The sequence below is a fragment of the Myzus persicae genome, unplaced genomic scaffold (genome assembly GCF_001856785.1).
Source record: "Myzus persicae strain clone G006 unplaced genomic scaffold, MPER_G0061.0, whole genome shotgun sequence".
Classification (NCBI taxonomy): Eukaryota; Metazoa; Arthropoda; class Insecta; order Hemiptera; family Aphididae; genus Myzus; species Myzus persicae.
In genome coordinates this window covers 412,826-427,260 of record NW_019104156.1, presented here as the reverse complement: position 1 = coordinate 427,260, position 14,435 = coordinate 412,826, and the positions used below count along the sequence as shown (strand labels likewise).

The following is a 14,435-nucleotide window of genomic DNA, read 5'->3' as shown; positions in this document are numbered from 1 at the left end:
TTAAAAATTCGTGTTTTGAATTATATATTTGGTATTTATTGAAATTTGTACAAGAATATAAAATTAATACGAACATTACGTCCAATTAATTTGATTCGTTCCAAGAAAATGTGATGGTGCCTGAGTTCCTGCTGGAAACGGAATTTCCAAAAAAATGTCATACTTATAATAAGTATAATATTTTATATTAAACGATCATGGCGTAACATGATAATAAATTAAATTACATAAAACGAATTATTAAGAGCCACGTTCGGTACAATAATATTTATTAAGACTTAAGAATACAACTGCAGTCGGTTACCAATGTATTTTATGCAACTTAAATAATATTATAATAATACTCAATGCGTATCGATCAGTCGTATAATATTATTATGATAATACTATATTGTATGGAATCGATTATGAAGTAATACCGTGTCGGGTCCTCCGATTGATTAGATATACGTCGTAAACATAAATAATCATAAAAAAAAAAAATGGCTGCTATAATTTACTGCGAAAACTCACGAAACCATAATTACACTGTGCTTATAATGTATTCGAACAAAGTGGTCGATGATGTTTATAATGTTTCATATTATAATTTTTTTTTTGTGACATTTAAACGGTATTTGAGCATAATATTATAATAATAATATAGTCTGTGGGAGTCGCTGCGGCGTCTCTATTCTCCGAGTCTGGCAATGAATTCTAATTTCTTCTTATTTGCCGGCAAAAAGTATTGGTTCATGTGCACGTTATTGACATACTGTCCGTTGACGTTTCCTTTCGGCAGGTAATTGGCCACGACGATTATCCGACCAGATCGACTGCACGCTTTTCCGACGCCCAACTCTTTCGTGTTCGACCACACGAGTTGGGTGAAAGGACCTGTACATAATATATTCCAACGTATCATATTACGTACAGAGAAACCTCCCCTAACGGACACCCCTAAAAACAGGGAACCTCCATATAGCGGACGAAATTGCAAACATAGTGACCGAGAGAGTGCGGTACTTAGAGGTTTCACTGTATGTATATTATATAGTCGTGTTGAACATTTTTTTTTTTGTTAATTAAAATAGTAATATTAATACGTTTGTGATTAGACAAACAAATAGGAAGGTACAGCACAGCGAAGCGCGCTGATGATTTACCTGAATTGATGTTGGCCGAGTACATTTTCGGATTTTTTCTCGGCTTGTAAGCTCTCGAAGACGAATACCATTCACGGACAACGTCCTTTCCTGCGGTTCATTTTATAAAGACACAAAAAAAAACATTTATTTCACCCTGGCCGTAATACATAGATAATATTATAATAAATGTTGCAACAAAAATGTCTACCTTCGATTTCGGTGGTGCTCGTCGGTTTCCGGCAAAACAGATTCTGTCCGTAATTGATTTTGTTCTGATAGGCGAACGTTTCCGTGTGTGCCAAATGATTGGCCCAGTTCTGCGCTTCTTCGCATAACTATAATATGAAATACATTATTAAAGAATTTGCTATAACATAAATATTTAGTTTTTTTTGGACGTCCCAACATAATTATTACTATGAATTCTGTTACAAAATATGAATGTAAGATATTCTAAGTTATTATAATATTATAATCCTAAAAGATATTTCATGCATCATTCGATATTTTTGATAAGTGTCTTGAAATACCTACCGCTGTATTGTAGGACGTTCAATACAATATAATATTATGTTTTATTACTATTATTATTACTATTACTATTACTATTACTATTACTATTACTATTACTATTACTATTACTATTACTATTACTATTACTATTACTATTATTATTATTATTATTATTATTATTATTATTATACTTTATAATGTATTATTGTTCAGTCATAAAAAAAACTAATAATATTATTTGTTTTTGGCCTCTCTAAAGAAGTGCCATAAGTCATAAACCTTATTATTGTGCAAATCATGACAATTGTCAGTGGCGTTAACAATTATGTGATGTATGCAGGGATTTCTTTAGTAGTATTATTATATACTTTAAACAACGTCTACAATTTTCCTTATCGAGATTTTGAAAGGTCGTATAGACGCTGTTTATTTATTTCGATTCACTTCTGCAGGGCGTATCCTAGTCGACAACCGTTGTGCGTGTGAAGTTAAACCACGTTTAAGCGAATTAAATTACAACAAAACGGATTTCCACGAACCGAGACAGAAGTTTGAAAAACATAATATAATTATATTATAAATAATACAACATGATAACAACAGTTCAATTTAAAATCCTCGAAGCCAAGATGAATAACAATATGAATTACATTAATTCTAAATTTAGTTTAAATAAATATATACTTGCATTAATTTTAATTTAATAAAGCACCTACATAATATTTTGTTTACGTGTTTTTTTATTTTTTAATTCGTGTTAATTTTCATGTTATTATTTTGTGATAATATATTTAATTATAATTCAACAAAAAAAAAAATGATTTTAGTTTTTAGACGAATTTATTACTGTATTTACATAACGCTGAACAAATATTTCTGTTAATAAAAATGAATTATCAAATAATACAATATATAATATTATGTATCTTATATTGAAAGAAAACCAATCAAGAAAAAATGAATGTTTGATGGATCCGAATGTAAGTGTCAACTCACGTGTGGACTCAAGACCAACTCGGTCGACCTATGAAAGTGCCTGTAGAAGTTATGCCAAAACAAACAGTCTTTGACGAAATCACTGGGCGTCCAGTAGTTGACGAACTTGTGGTCCCTGTTGCTCCGGATTTTGTTTCCGAGTACCTGCTCAAAACGAAAACAATTATTGTACCGTAATATATGCGTCAGGTAGGTATAATCAATTACTTCCTTACAAAGGTATAATATTATATAGGTACCTAGGTATAAGCTTCGGTGATAAGAATAATAATACAAATACGAGAGAGCAGAGGGTTATCGGTGATGGAGCATTTGAGGGGAGGTATATCTTACGCACATTAGGTAATTTATGCTAGGTATACACCGAGGTCTTCGCGTTTTATTTTTGCCGTGATTGCTTTCGGTCATGAACACTTCTGCGCCCCTAGGGTCAGAGTGTATAATATATTGCGATAATAATAATTATTATTATTATTATTATATTGTATTATGCAATGATAATAATACTCCGAGTATATATATTATATACACACGCGTAGGTAGTTTTAATCGCCGAGGCCCTTGCGCCGTGAGTGATTTATGTGCGGACTGTGTGGCGCCGCCACCTTCGCCTCATCCTCACCTGCACCCCATAACAGCTGCATAATAATATTAATGATAGATAAGGAGATTATACAGACAACAGATAAGGACGGACGTCAATCCGATAACATTATGGCACGCCATGCCGACCAGTCGTTGGCCGTCGATTGGACGGCCAGGACGCCATACTAAAAACGAAAACCCTAATCGTCTTTCGGCCCAGTAAAGTACAATATAATATTACAATGTAAGCATGAATGAAATGCAGACAACAATGTAATGCAGAGTGGTTGATATAAAATCGGAAAGCATTCGACAATTCGGGTACCTATTAATGGTTACTGGTTAGGTGATCGTCAATCTACAGATAAAATTGAATACATATTATAATATTATCTGTGATCGAGAAACACGTCTTCTACCAATAATTTAAAATGAAAATGAAAAAACCAATAGGGCAAACGATATGCAAAGATCGATAAATACAAGTTATAGATTAGTTAATATGTATTATGTACCTATAACGTTACAGTTTTTCTTCTCTTTTTAGACGAGTTATTTTTTTTTAAATTTAATCAATTAGTAAGTCATTAAAAATATTTCAATAATTTTTAGTTCTAAGTTTCTCCCTTAACATATATGCATAGTTTGCGCATTGAACTACTAATACTAATCAATTCTAACCATACGATACGACCATAATGGTATTTTATTTATGGGCACTAAAAAAGACAGGAGTATCCACGATGGTGCATATTATTATGCTTCAGGTACCTAATATGCTACGCAAACAGATGGCTCATCGGCGTACTAGAGAGACCTTGAATTCGGAATTCCTAGCACTTATTTAACGTTGAATGAAAAAGTCGGCTATCATAACAACAAAATATATAATAAACATAATATAACACACAACGTGTACCTATTAATATTATATTATACTTTCAGTTTGCACACGCGATCCCGACACTCTGCACGACGTCTTGCACTAGCTAGCGCGCGTGGGCCATAACATTATCATAGCTGCAGTCGCGAAGTGTTAATTTTTTGTTGTTTTTTCTTATCTAAGCTTACTTTGTAACACAACGTGTATTGCTATTATTATTATTATTATTGTGTTGTTTATACAAGACAGTTTTTTACATTTTATTTTTTATACGCAAATCGATCGTGTGTTATTTCGAAATATTTATTGCACTCGCAATGCTTCGTTTCAGTGTATTTTTTTATTTTTTTTGTAGTCACTTTTAATGACGTTTATCTACCTATCCACTTACCTACCGCGTTTTATTATTTCTCAACGTGTTATAAAACCGTTACCGAATTTATTTTTGTAGCCCGTATTTTCTATTTACGACGAGAATCGTAGACGATATTCTCGTGGATGTTTTTACGCGTTTCTATATAATATTGGACATTATTACGTATACCTACATTTTTATAGTTTTGTTTTTTGGCAACAAAAATATTCAAGCTCAGACGTGAGACCAGCTTGAAGCGCTGCCTGTGAACCATAATAATACTATATCCTATCAAATCATCAAGACATAACTATTGGATATTATGGATGAAATATTCCAAATTCTTAAGGTTTTTCTCTGAAGCTAACGGGGAACTGGGGACTGACGTGTAACTATCTCCAACCAACTGAATATTCTTTTACGGTCAAACTACCGACTTAAAGCTAACCAAAAATCTTTATTTGGTATATTATTTGGTATAACTAATTCATCAACCCCTAAATATATTTAATTAATTTTAAAGTTCTTCTTGTTTAATCCTTCAAAATGCTCCATTTCACATTCCTAAGCGCTCCACCAATTACGTGTCAAATTAATCAATCTGTAGATTAAATGCAGTCAACCAATTTGGATGGGAGAGACCTTTGAATAAGCATAAATTGTATATTATTATTACTTTTTTTTTAAATTTTATTTATCTATTAACATGGACAAATTATTATATATGTACTGTATTTCTATAACTTAAATTTGTAGAAATTTCTATCAAAATCGATCACGCGGAGTTAGATGAGAAAATAATAATTATATGTACTTACATTTAACTTAAACCTAAATATTATTATTATATATTAACAATTTCATTAAATATTACGACGCCCTCATATAAGGACAATGAAAAAGTCATCACCCTGTAAAATTTGTGACGCATGTTTATGCAATATATATCATACTTTGTACATGACATTTAAACGTTTTAATTTACCTATGCGGTCGTCATGCTATAGCAATGTAAATAAAAACGCTTCTTATTTTTACCATTGCATGACCAAAGTATAGATTTTAGGCAAACTTTTTAGAAACGATTTCGTGGGTCGTTAAACCAGCAGCTATTATTTTTCTTTCCGGTGTAAGAATATTCAAAATAAATTATCGCCCTATACAAATCACGGTTTGTGAATAAAAATACCCATGTGGCTATGTACGATCCCTACTTTAGTCAAGTAACTCAAGGAGCGTCTAATACGTACAAAATAATCAGTTACCTACTAACAACGAGGTATGCTTATGATAACTACAATATTGTTCGTTCTTATTAATTTATCAATGGCTCATCATAAATGTATTCATTTTAAATGTATTGATATAATTGGTAATGCATAATGTAGGTTATAAGTGATAAGAAAAAGGTTCTCTATGTCTCAGTCAGTGTTAAATGAAAGTAAAAGCAGTACAGTAATTTAATATACATTGATGCTATTTTGCTTAATAAAATAAAACAATAATCAGTGGCGAAATTTCTATGAAAAAACTGGCGTTGCTGAACGTCCTATTTTTTCAGTTAGTCGTATGATACACGGTGAGAAAATTTACCTCGCACAAAATTTAGTAAACACATACTTAATAATGGCATTGTTATGCACCTAAATGTTTGAATGCCCAAATAAGAAAAATCTTGATCTTACCATAGTCAAAAACTGGCACCCAACTCTTCAAGTTATTGCACTTATCATGTATGTTTAATGATTATGTTTTATTTTATATTAAAAATATATAGGTACATTTTTTTCTGTATAATCAAAATAAATAAGAATAGTTAGATTGTTGTGACACAGTTTATTTCCACTTTAATGTATATTCACCACATATGACTATATGAGACATTAATAGTTATTAATTTGTTAATGCGAACGTTTTGTAATTTATGAAAATTGCATATTTAACCAGTCTAGTATGAAAAATCGTTCACTGAAGCGTATTGTAGTTACATGTTCTTGTTCTAATATGACACATGTTGTTCAACATGCATCCATGTCTTAGATTTTAAATAATTTTTAAATACAATTTTATTGACCATAATATTGTCTACACTATAATAGTTAAGCATACTTTGACATATGGCAATGTGACTCACACAAATTACCATGGACTAGGTACTCACATCACCTACCTAACTCGCTTACCTTTTGCATTATCTTCGGCAATTGGTCCATCGTTACCTTGGTTCGGGTCTGCGGTCCCGAAGACATTTGGTTACCAGCAGCGGTCCACGGCTTGATGGCCTCACAAGTCTGCACCAGAGCCCGGATGTACCTGACCGTTTCCGCATTGTCCCTGCGTCGGTCCGGCGTCCAGTAGCGGCCGTTGTGCGCGACCGGCGACGGCCCCGTGGTCCTGATCGGTCGCAGCCGCAGTGCATCCATTGCCAACATTTTCCGGCCAACGTCCACCAGGGCGGCCGAGTATCCGGCATCGGTAGGTGAACCGGAACCGTCTCCGCTGCCACCCCCACCAGCCGCCCCACGAATGTTCATTGTGAATAATAATTGAACGAATGTTTCTCATACGCGCCCGATCGTTTACGTTGGCAACATGGTCTGAAAGGGCAAATAAGTCGATAAACAGGAAGAAAAATCATTCCAATCATTACTGTTTACAAAAGGTGACCAATTCAACGTTTGGTCAAATTGGTCGATTTTGTTTTGTTTTATATTATAAAAAGAGATTGTAAAGTTTTTAATTTAGTATTTTGAATATTTTTATGAAAGAATAGTATACCTAAAATACACAAACTTCGAATATTGATTTTAATTATTTAATAACAGTATTAATATTTAGATGATTGGATTGTAGTGAAAAAAAATTGAACACAGGTATCGCGTGTACCTGTATGTTGCGTGTCTCGTAAATTTTACGAAAAATCTCTACGACATAAAACACTTAATATAATGATGAATTAAAATACTGTAATTCTTTAAATTTTCGAGTTACAACTATTATAAAAGAACAATTTTTAAGAACAAGTACTTTTTTTTTTAAACTTACCAGAAAACCCAGCTTTTTTGTAAAAATAAAATCAACCGTACAATTATATTGTCTTTTAAACCATACATCACCGAGTTAGGATGGCAAATCGATATCCTTTTGATGAGTTCTTAAGGCAAATTCACATCAAGATGGCAGATGAGATAGCCTATATGTTCCACACCAGTGGAATACATTTATTATAAGTAATAATATAAATAAAATATAAGTGTATAAATTTAACCACTGTGCCGTTTTAAATATTAAACATTAACAAACAAAATGAAATTTTCGATGACGTGTCGTAATAATAATATAAGATAACAATCACTAGAAATTATCGACTACAATAATAATAATTATTTTACCATAATTATATTATACCTACTTAGATATTATTATTATCGTCTACACATGTCGCGACTTGTCCCGTGTTCAACATTATGGTGCCTCAGCGATTGTATAATAATATTATAATTACGAGCTTAGCTCCAAATTATAAATTAATTTTACCGCATTATATTATTTTAGACATTTAAAAATGAAAAAAATTCAATTATTACTATACAATTTAAAAATGTTTTTATAGTCATTCGAACGACGACGAGGTGTGAATATATTTTAATAACATGAACAATTTCTCGAGTTGGATTGAGCGCGACAACTGTTTTGGTATTGAGTGCAATGTAATAATATCACGCCTTCGGTCGTTAGGTGTAGTAACACACGACTGACCGCGTTGTGTTGCCGCTGTGCGCCGCGTGGGGCGAATGCGCGAGTGAGCCGATCGCGACTACGACGATAATGTATAAGTTGTAATAATAATATTATCCTGCGCCCGTCGAGTTTCAAAAAAAAAAAACGGTCGTCACTACCACACGAGAGGGGTGGTAAAAGGGTTAAACCTCACGTGTTTATCCCTTTTCAACACAGCGGTAATGTAAGTACGTTAAATTATATAACCCAAAGTACAATACATAATGAAAGAATATCGTCATGTTAGCGTTGTTCATTCGACGGCGACGACGACAGAGTTTGATATATTATTATATTCTTACGTGAATGGGTTCGGAATGTGTGTTGGCCCATCGACTTTGTCCGATCAATCCGAAAAATGTGTGCAAAATAATTGCAAATTAGTTTTCAGAATTTGCAAATCGATACTTTATTTTTGGCGAATTTTACAAATTTTTTGTCATACTCGAATCAAAGCTATTAAAGCAAAATCAATTAATACTTTATTCATAAGCTAAAAATTATTTAGCCAAGCCAGGGGCGTTTGCTCACATAGTCCAGATACTTGGTGAAATATAGATTCCATAATCATGTAATTGCATATTTTTGTAACCATAATAGTATTATTTAGGGGTTTAGCGACTACAGGTGTCGTTGAATGGAATAGGATGAGGTGTATTTAATTAATTTGCAACGCTTGAGTTATGTAGTTGTATTTATTATTGTTTAGAATAGAAAACAAATGTAATTTAAACTGTGATTAGAATAATCTGCTCTAGAATATTGGTCACAATGTATTATTCAGTGTTCAGAAATATATTCTAGAGTTGAGTCGAATATTTTCTATGTCCAAATAATAAAATCAAAAGACTGACTAGCATGAAGGTGCTCTGGCTGTTCTGGCCAAATCACATCTGAATATGGGCTGTTCGGGGTCTCCTATATAGGCCTACCCTCTACTTCTCCTAGCCCTCTTTATACGGGTATCATTATCACGGATGCTGTGTCCGCTGGCTATCGTTCCGGGAAGTACTAACGGCTCACGCCCCGATACGACTGTTCTAAGTGCGCATCCTGGGCGTCGCAATGTGTATAGTCGAATATCTATTATGTGGTATTCGATATTACTATGCACCAACGAATTATTAGTCAATATACGTGATTTTGTATTATTAAGTATTATTATAGTACTTCCAAGAAACAGCAGACTCGGTCAAAATATACTAACTGATAATTACTTTTTCCATCTTTAAGCACGTCGCATCCCTCATATATTGTGTAAAACCCGTACCTGGTCTATACGCCTGTTGTTACCCAGTAATTACCTTTAAGACGGGTGAAAAGACGTTTATCTATAGCATTACCCCGTTATCATCTCTACCAAGATCTAAAGCGGGACGCCAGTCCATGGCAATTATATACTATAGTATTTTTAAGAAAAGACATTTAACTTTAAAAACAGTTTGAAAAAAAATGTATATTGCAACCCTTTTTCTTAAATTTTTTTTTTAAAAATTTGTTTGATGATTTATTTTTGGAGTTCTGGAATGTTTTTTTGAACCAAAAAAGCTACAGCAAGCTTAAGCTTATAAAATTGTCCATATGACATAATTAATCGTAAAAAATGGGGCCCCCGGGCAACACCTAAAAAATGGAACAACATAAGAAGAAGAAAAATGTCGGAAATGGAGAAATATGTCGTGTATTGAATATTAGGTATTAATATTATGTTTCACTATATAAAGTAAAGTTTAAATTTTGTAAATTTATAATTTTCGTATTGTTTTTATTCCATTCGATTTTATTTATTGCCGTAATATTCTCTTTACATATAACACAATAGTCGATAGTATATTTGACTGATTGGTATATAAAAAATTTGAAAAAAATATTTTGACAAAAAAGATTGAAAAATTAAAAATGAAAAAAATAAAATAAAAAAATAAAAAATTTGAAAAAAAAAGTATGAGGTATTTGCATCTGAATCGAAAATATATGATATTGAGTTCATTGTTTACAATAATTGAATTCCAAAAACCGTAGACTAGAATAATTGCGTTAAAGAGTAGCCCATATGCGGCCCGAAAGTGCTGGAAATTTGAGTCCGAAATAAAAAAACTCAACACCCTAATTTATAACCCAGATTTGCCCATTTGGCATTCAAGGTTGCCATTAATTATCTTTCAGATCGTTTAAAAAAGTAAAATTAAATATGAAATCAAAATAAAAAATTATTTAAAAAAAATTTGAAGACAAAAACATAAAAAAAAAAAAAACAATTTTGCAAAAAAAAAAGTAAGAGGTATTTATACTTGCAACGAAAGTATATAATATTGTGTTCTTTGTTTATAATAATTGATAGCCAATGTCTTTTATGCTGTATCGCTTTTGCGTATTAGACAAGCGCATATGTGCTGCCCGAAGGTGCTGGTCATTTAGGCCCGAAATAAAAAACTCAACATACTGATTCATAACCCAGATGATCACATATTTTATGCAAGGTTGCCATCCATTATCTTTGAGATCTTTAAAAAAAATTAAATTGTACGCGAAATCAAAATGTAAAATTATTTGAAAAACTGAAAATTTCAAAGTACTATTTTGATAAATTGATCAATTAATATTAAAAAAGTCAATTTGCAAAATAATGACACATTTTTCGAATTGATGGGTCAACGTCGGGGGGGGGGGGGAGCAACTTCACACACATGGGTTCGGGCGTTCATATTCACTAATCAACATAATAATGTGCAGCGGTGTATTGAATGAAAGTAAAATGTCTAAAGTTATTTGGTATTTTATTACAGAACGTCCATTATATGGTAAGGTTTTTTCATCAGATTTATCGTAAAAACACAAATAGCAATAAAATAAAATAAACGTAAATAATTCAATTGTATTTTTATGGTTTTTTTGTCTACCCATTTGTCATAAGTTCATAACGATGCATTACGATTTTTATCCTATTCGTATGTGCACATTCGTGCGCAATCCATATTATAATAAATTATTCCATATTTTCTATTGTTATGCTGTTGACAATATTTGTAAAAGAATACAAGTACTTTATACTTTATAGACCCATATTTTTTTTTAATGAGGGAGAAACAAAATATACACCAAAACAGCTTTGATTTAAGCAAAGAAACATTCAGGTTTAAATTCTCTAGCAAAAATAAACAACCAGATCCGTTCTTTCTTTATTTGTCATCCTAATATAATATCAAATATTATAGCAATTTTATATTATTATACATTTTTTATCAGTATAGTGTTAACTTGAGAAAGTATTATTACTGGCTACTATTTTGATAATAATACAAGAATACTTTATATTTTAATGTTGTACAATTTTTTTAAAAAGCAAATAAATATTATCGTAATACAAATTACAAATATTTGTATTCTTAAGAAAAAAATATTCAGATTTAAATTCTCTAGCAAAAAGCATTATCGACCCAATTACTTTTTTTCTTTATTAATCCTTTATTATCCTAATATTTTAAATAACTAAATTAGGAGAAAAAACAAAATTACAAATTAAAATTATAACCAAGCGCACAATATTCAACAATCGTTTTTTCAAATATTTATTTTGATTTTGAAAGTGCGTGGGTAAAATAGAATAATCAAAGCCACTTATTTTGAGCAAATGAAAAAATGTCTAATTTTTCACAAATAATTTATTTAAGTTAGATAAGTCAATTTATTCTACATGATGGTAAGGCAAAAAAAAATTGGCCAAATTAACTTGTTTTCAATTGCCCACGCACCTTACATTGATTTTTTCCCGAAAACCTTTATATAATATTAAGATGATATAAAATAATATAATCATGATATTGAAATGACATATTATTTTTATCAATAATCTGACATATTTTGGTTCATTACAGCTAACTTCAAGAATTTTAACAATGAAATAAACTAAATCATAATTATTCTAATTTAAGTTGTAAACGATATTAAAATTATAAATTTTTGTATGTATACAAAATAACAGTGTTTAGTATTGCTGAAAGACATGTATTGCTATTCACATAATGCCAACCTATTGTAATAGCAATTTTATACCAAAAAGTAATTGCATTCTGTTAGTTCAACATTTTTTATTACTTGTCAAAAAATATTTGAGTAATGATCAATATAATAGAAAAAAAAAATTAAAACCACTTCAAAACGGAATTCCTATTTACCAAATCATTTTCCTGCAATAAAGAAGTTTCAATTATAGAGAGACTAAAATATACGAGACACAGGACATTGGTTATTTAGGAATGTTGTTATTTTCCGTTGTAAGGATATTTCCGTCTTAATGAAGGTTCGTCATAATTAGGTTTTACTGTATTATACGAGAGAAGCAAGAACAAGCAACGACGTGGAAAAATCGGCTCTTCTACGCATCCCCATGCAACATCCTGCCATAGTAGAACTGGTCTCGATGACAGGGTGTCAAGTGGAGATGAGCAGAATCGTTGTGTTCTCACGCTGTACAGAGTATAGAATAATGTATAGTTTTTTTTGTTTGATAATATAGTGTTTATATTATAGTATTATAATATTGTTATTATAACTTTGTAACTATGTAAAAACAAAATTTGCTTTACAGATGTTTGATAATAGTCAACATTAAATAAGTATAAATACCATGATATCATATTAATTAATATGTATTTTATATACTACTTGTGCATTGTAATATGCTGCAGTTACATTATATTTCCTATAGGGGTGGTCGGATTTTCTCCGGATTTTCTCCTACTGATAAACTCGTAATTTTTTGCTTTATCAAATTCGATTTTGATCAAAACGAAGCTGTCTAGTTTTTGCACGATCCCCTTCTTCCATTACTATGTTCAATTTCCTTCCAGAAACCCAGTGAAACACGATAGTTGACACGGTAAGCAATGGCGGCCAATACGAAGTACAGGCATCGCAGCGACCGGTCTACGCTCTTATCAACCACCACCACGGATTACGACAACGCGACTTTGTCAACTCTCCCGCCGCGCCGCAAAGGCACAAGGTTGGGACGGGAAGACAAGCCGCGCTGGACAAGTACCAGCCGGCGGCGGCCGTCTCGCCCTCTAACGCCGATCGCCGTAGCACACACCGCGAGTCAAAAACCACAGTAGCTTACAATAATTGTATTATTATATAGCTGTAAAACGAATTACAATTATTGTAATCGAAGTCATAGCGTGTGACTAGTGACTACGTACTACAATAAAAGTATTTTTGATCAGCAACAAGTGTGTGTGTGTGTGTAATATTTTTGTTATATTCGAGTGTCACCCACCGCGAATCCATCAATGACGACCGCGACGAACACACCGTCATGGTTCCAATCTTATTTTTTTACATGCAAAAACACAACCATGATGCAATAGGTGCTCACACTATACTTGTTCCAATACACTATTTAAAAATGCAGTCGAACTTGGTTAACTCTAAGTAGTAGAAGCTAAGAGTTCGAGTTAATGAAGTTCAACTGTATTAATACATTCCATGCTGCAAACATTTATCTGCATATCTTTTATTATTATTATTATATCTTTGATAATTATTTATGCCCCGGTGTGGTTTTTCAAATAATTCGTCTAATGGGACCCAGAATTATTCCACCGATGTTGAAACTCATAGTTTTACACCTAATTTCCTTCTATTCATAAAGTTATAAATTAATCAATTTTTTTTGCTAGCTTTCAATACTTAAATTATTGTAGTTCAACAATTACGACCGTATATATATTTAAAAGAGAACATCAAGGTGTTTAACATTAACGGTGAAATTAGATAATGAAATTATGCATAACACGCTACGTTATGCAATTGAAGAATGGCTATTGTTGTAATTAAACATAATTTTTGACAATAGAGCTAATTTATTGTTAGACAACTAAAGTGGAGCTTATTAAAAAATTTATAAAATCATAATATAAACAAACTTCGAAGAGAGAAAGAAGACTAATTTAAATTTATATTGCAAACTTGGACAAAATTAGAAGACAATTAGGGGGACGAGGTGACCGAGTGGTCTGACTCTTCCGCTGCGACGCAGCCGGTCGCGGTTCGATCCTCGGCCACCGGGCGGCATTTTTCTCCGGACAAGTCGCGGTGACCGGAGAGCAAGTGCTGCCATCCCCCACCCCCGGGGCATGGCAGAAACCTACGGGTGCCCCATTCGAAATTCTGCCAAAACAAACACACACGTGTT

At 32.2% G+C, this 14,435-nt stretch overlaps 1 protein-coding gene across 2 annotated transcripts; it reads right to left on the bottom strand.

Annotated features, from left to right (window-relative positions):
* On the bottom strand, window positions 1–8,241 carry LOC111039456 (repressed by EFG1 protein 1-like). 2 transcript variants are annotated; one of them, XM_022322988.1, is made up of 6 exons: window positions 7,872–8,241; window positions 6,643–7,056; window positions 2,637–2,780; window positions 1,336–1,462; window positions 1,146–1,235; window positions 671–876 (listed from the first exon to the last, which is right to left on the bottom strand). In XM_022322988.1, exons 2-6 carry the CDS (start codon window positions 6,991–6,993, stop codon window positions 671–673), a joined length of 918 nt encoding a protein of 305 aa, XP_022178680.1. In that variant the 5' UTR covers window positions 6,994–7,056; window positions 7,872–8,241. The 2 variants fall into 2 exon arrangements, with proteins under 2 accessions (XP_022178681.1, XP_022178680.1); XM_022322989.1 differs by lacking the exon at window positions 7,872–8,241 and having other exon boundaries at window positions 1–876; window positions 6,643–6,993.
* Window positions 8,242–14,435: the final 6,194 nt, after the last annotated feature.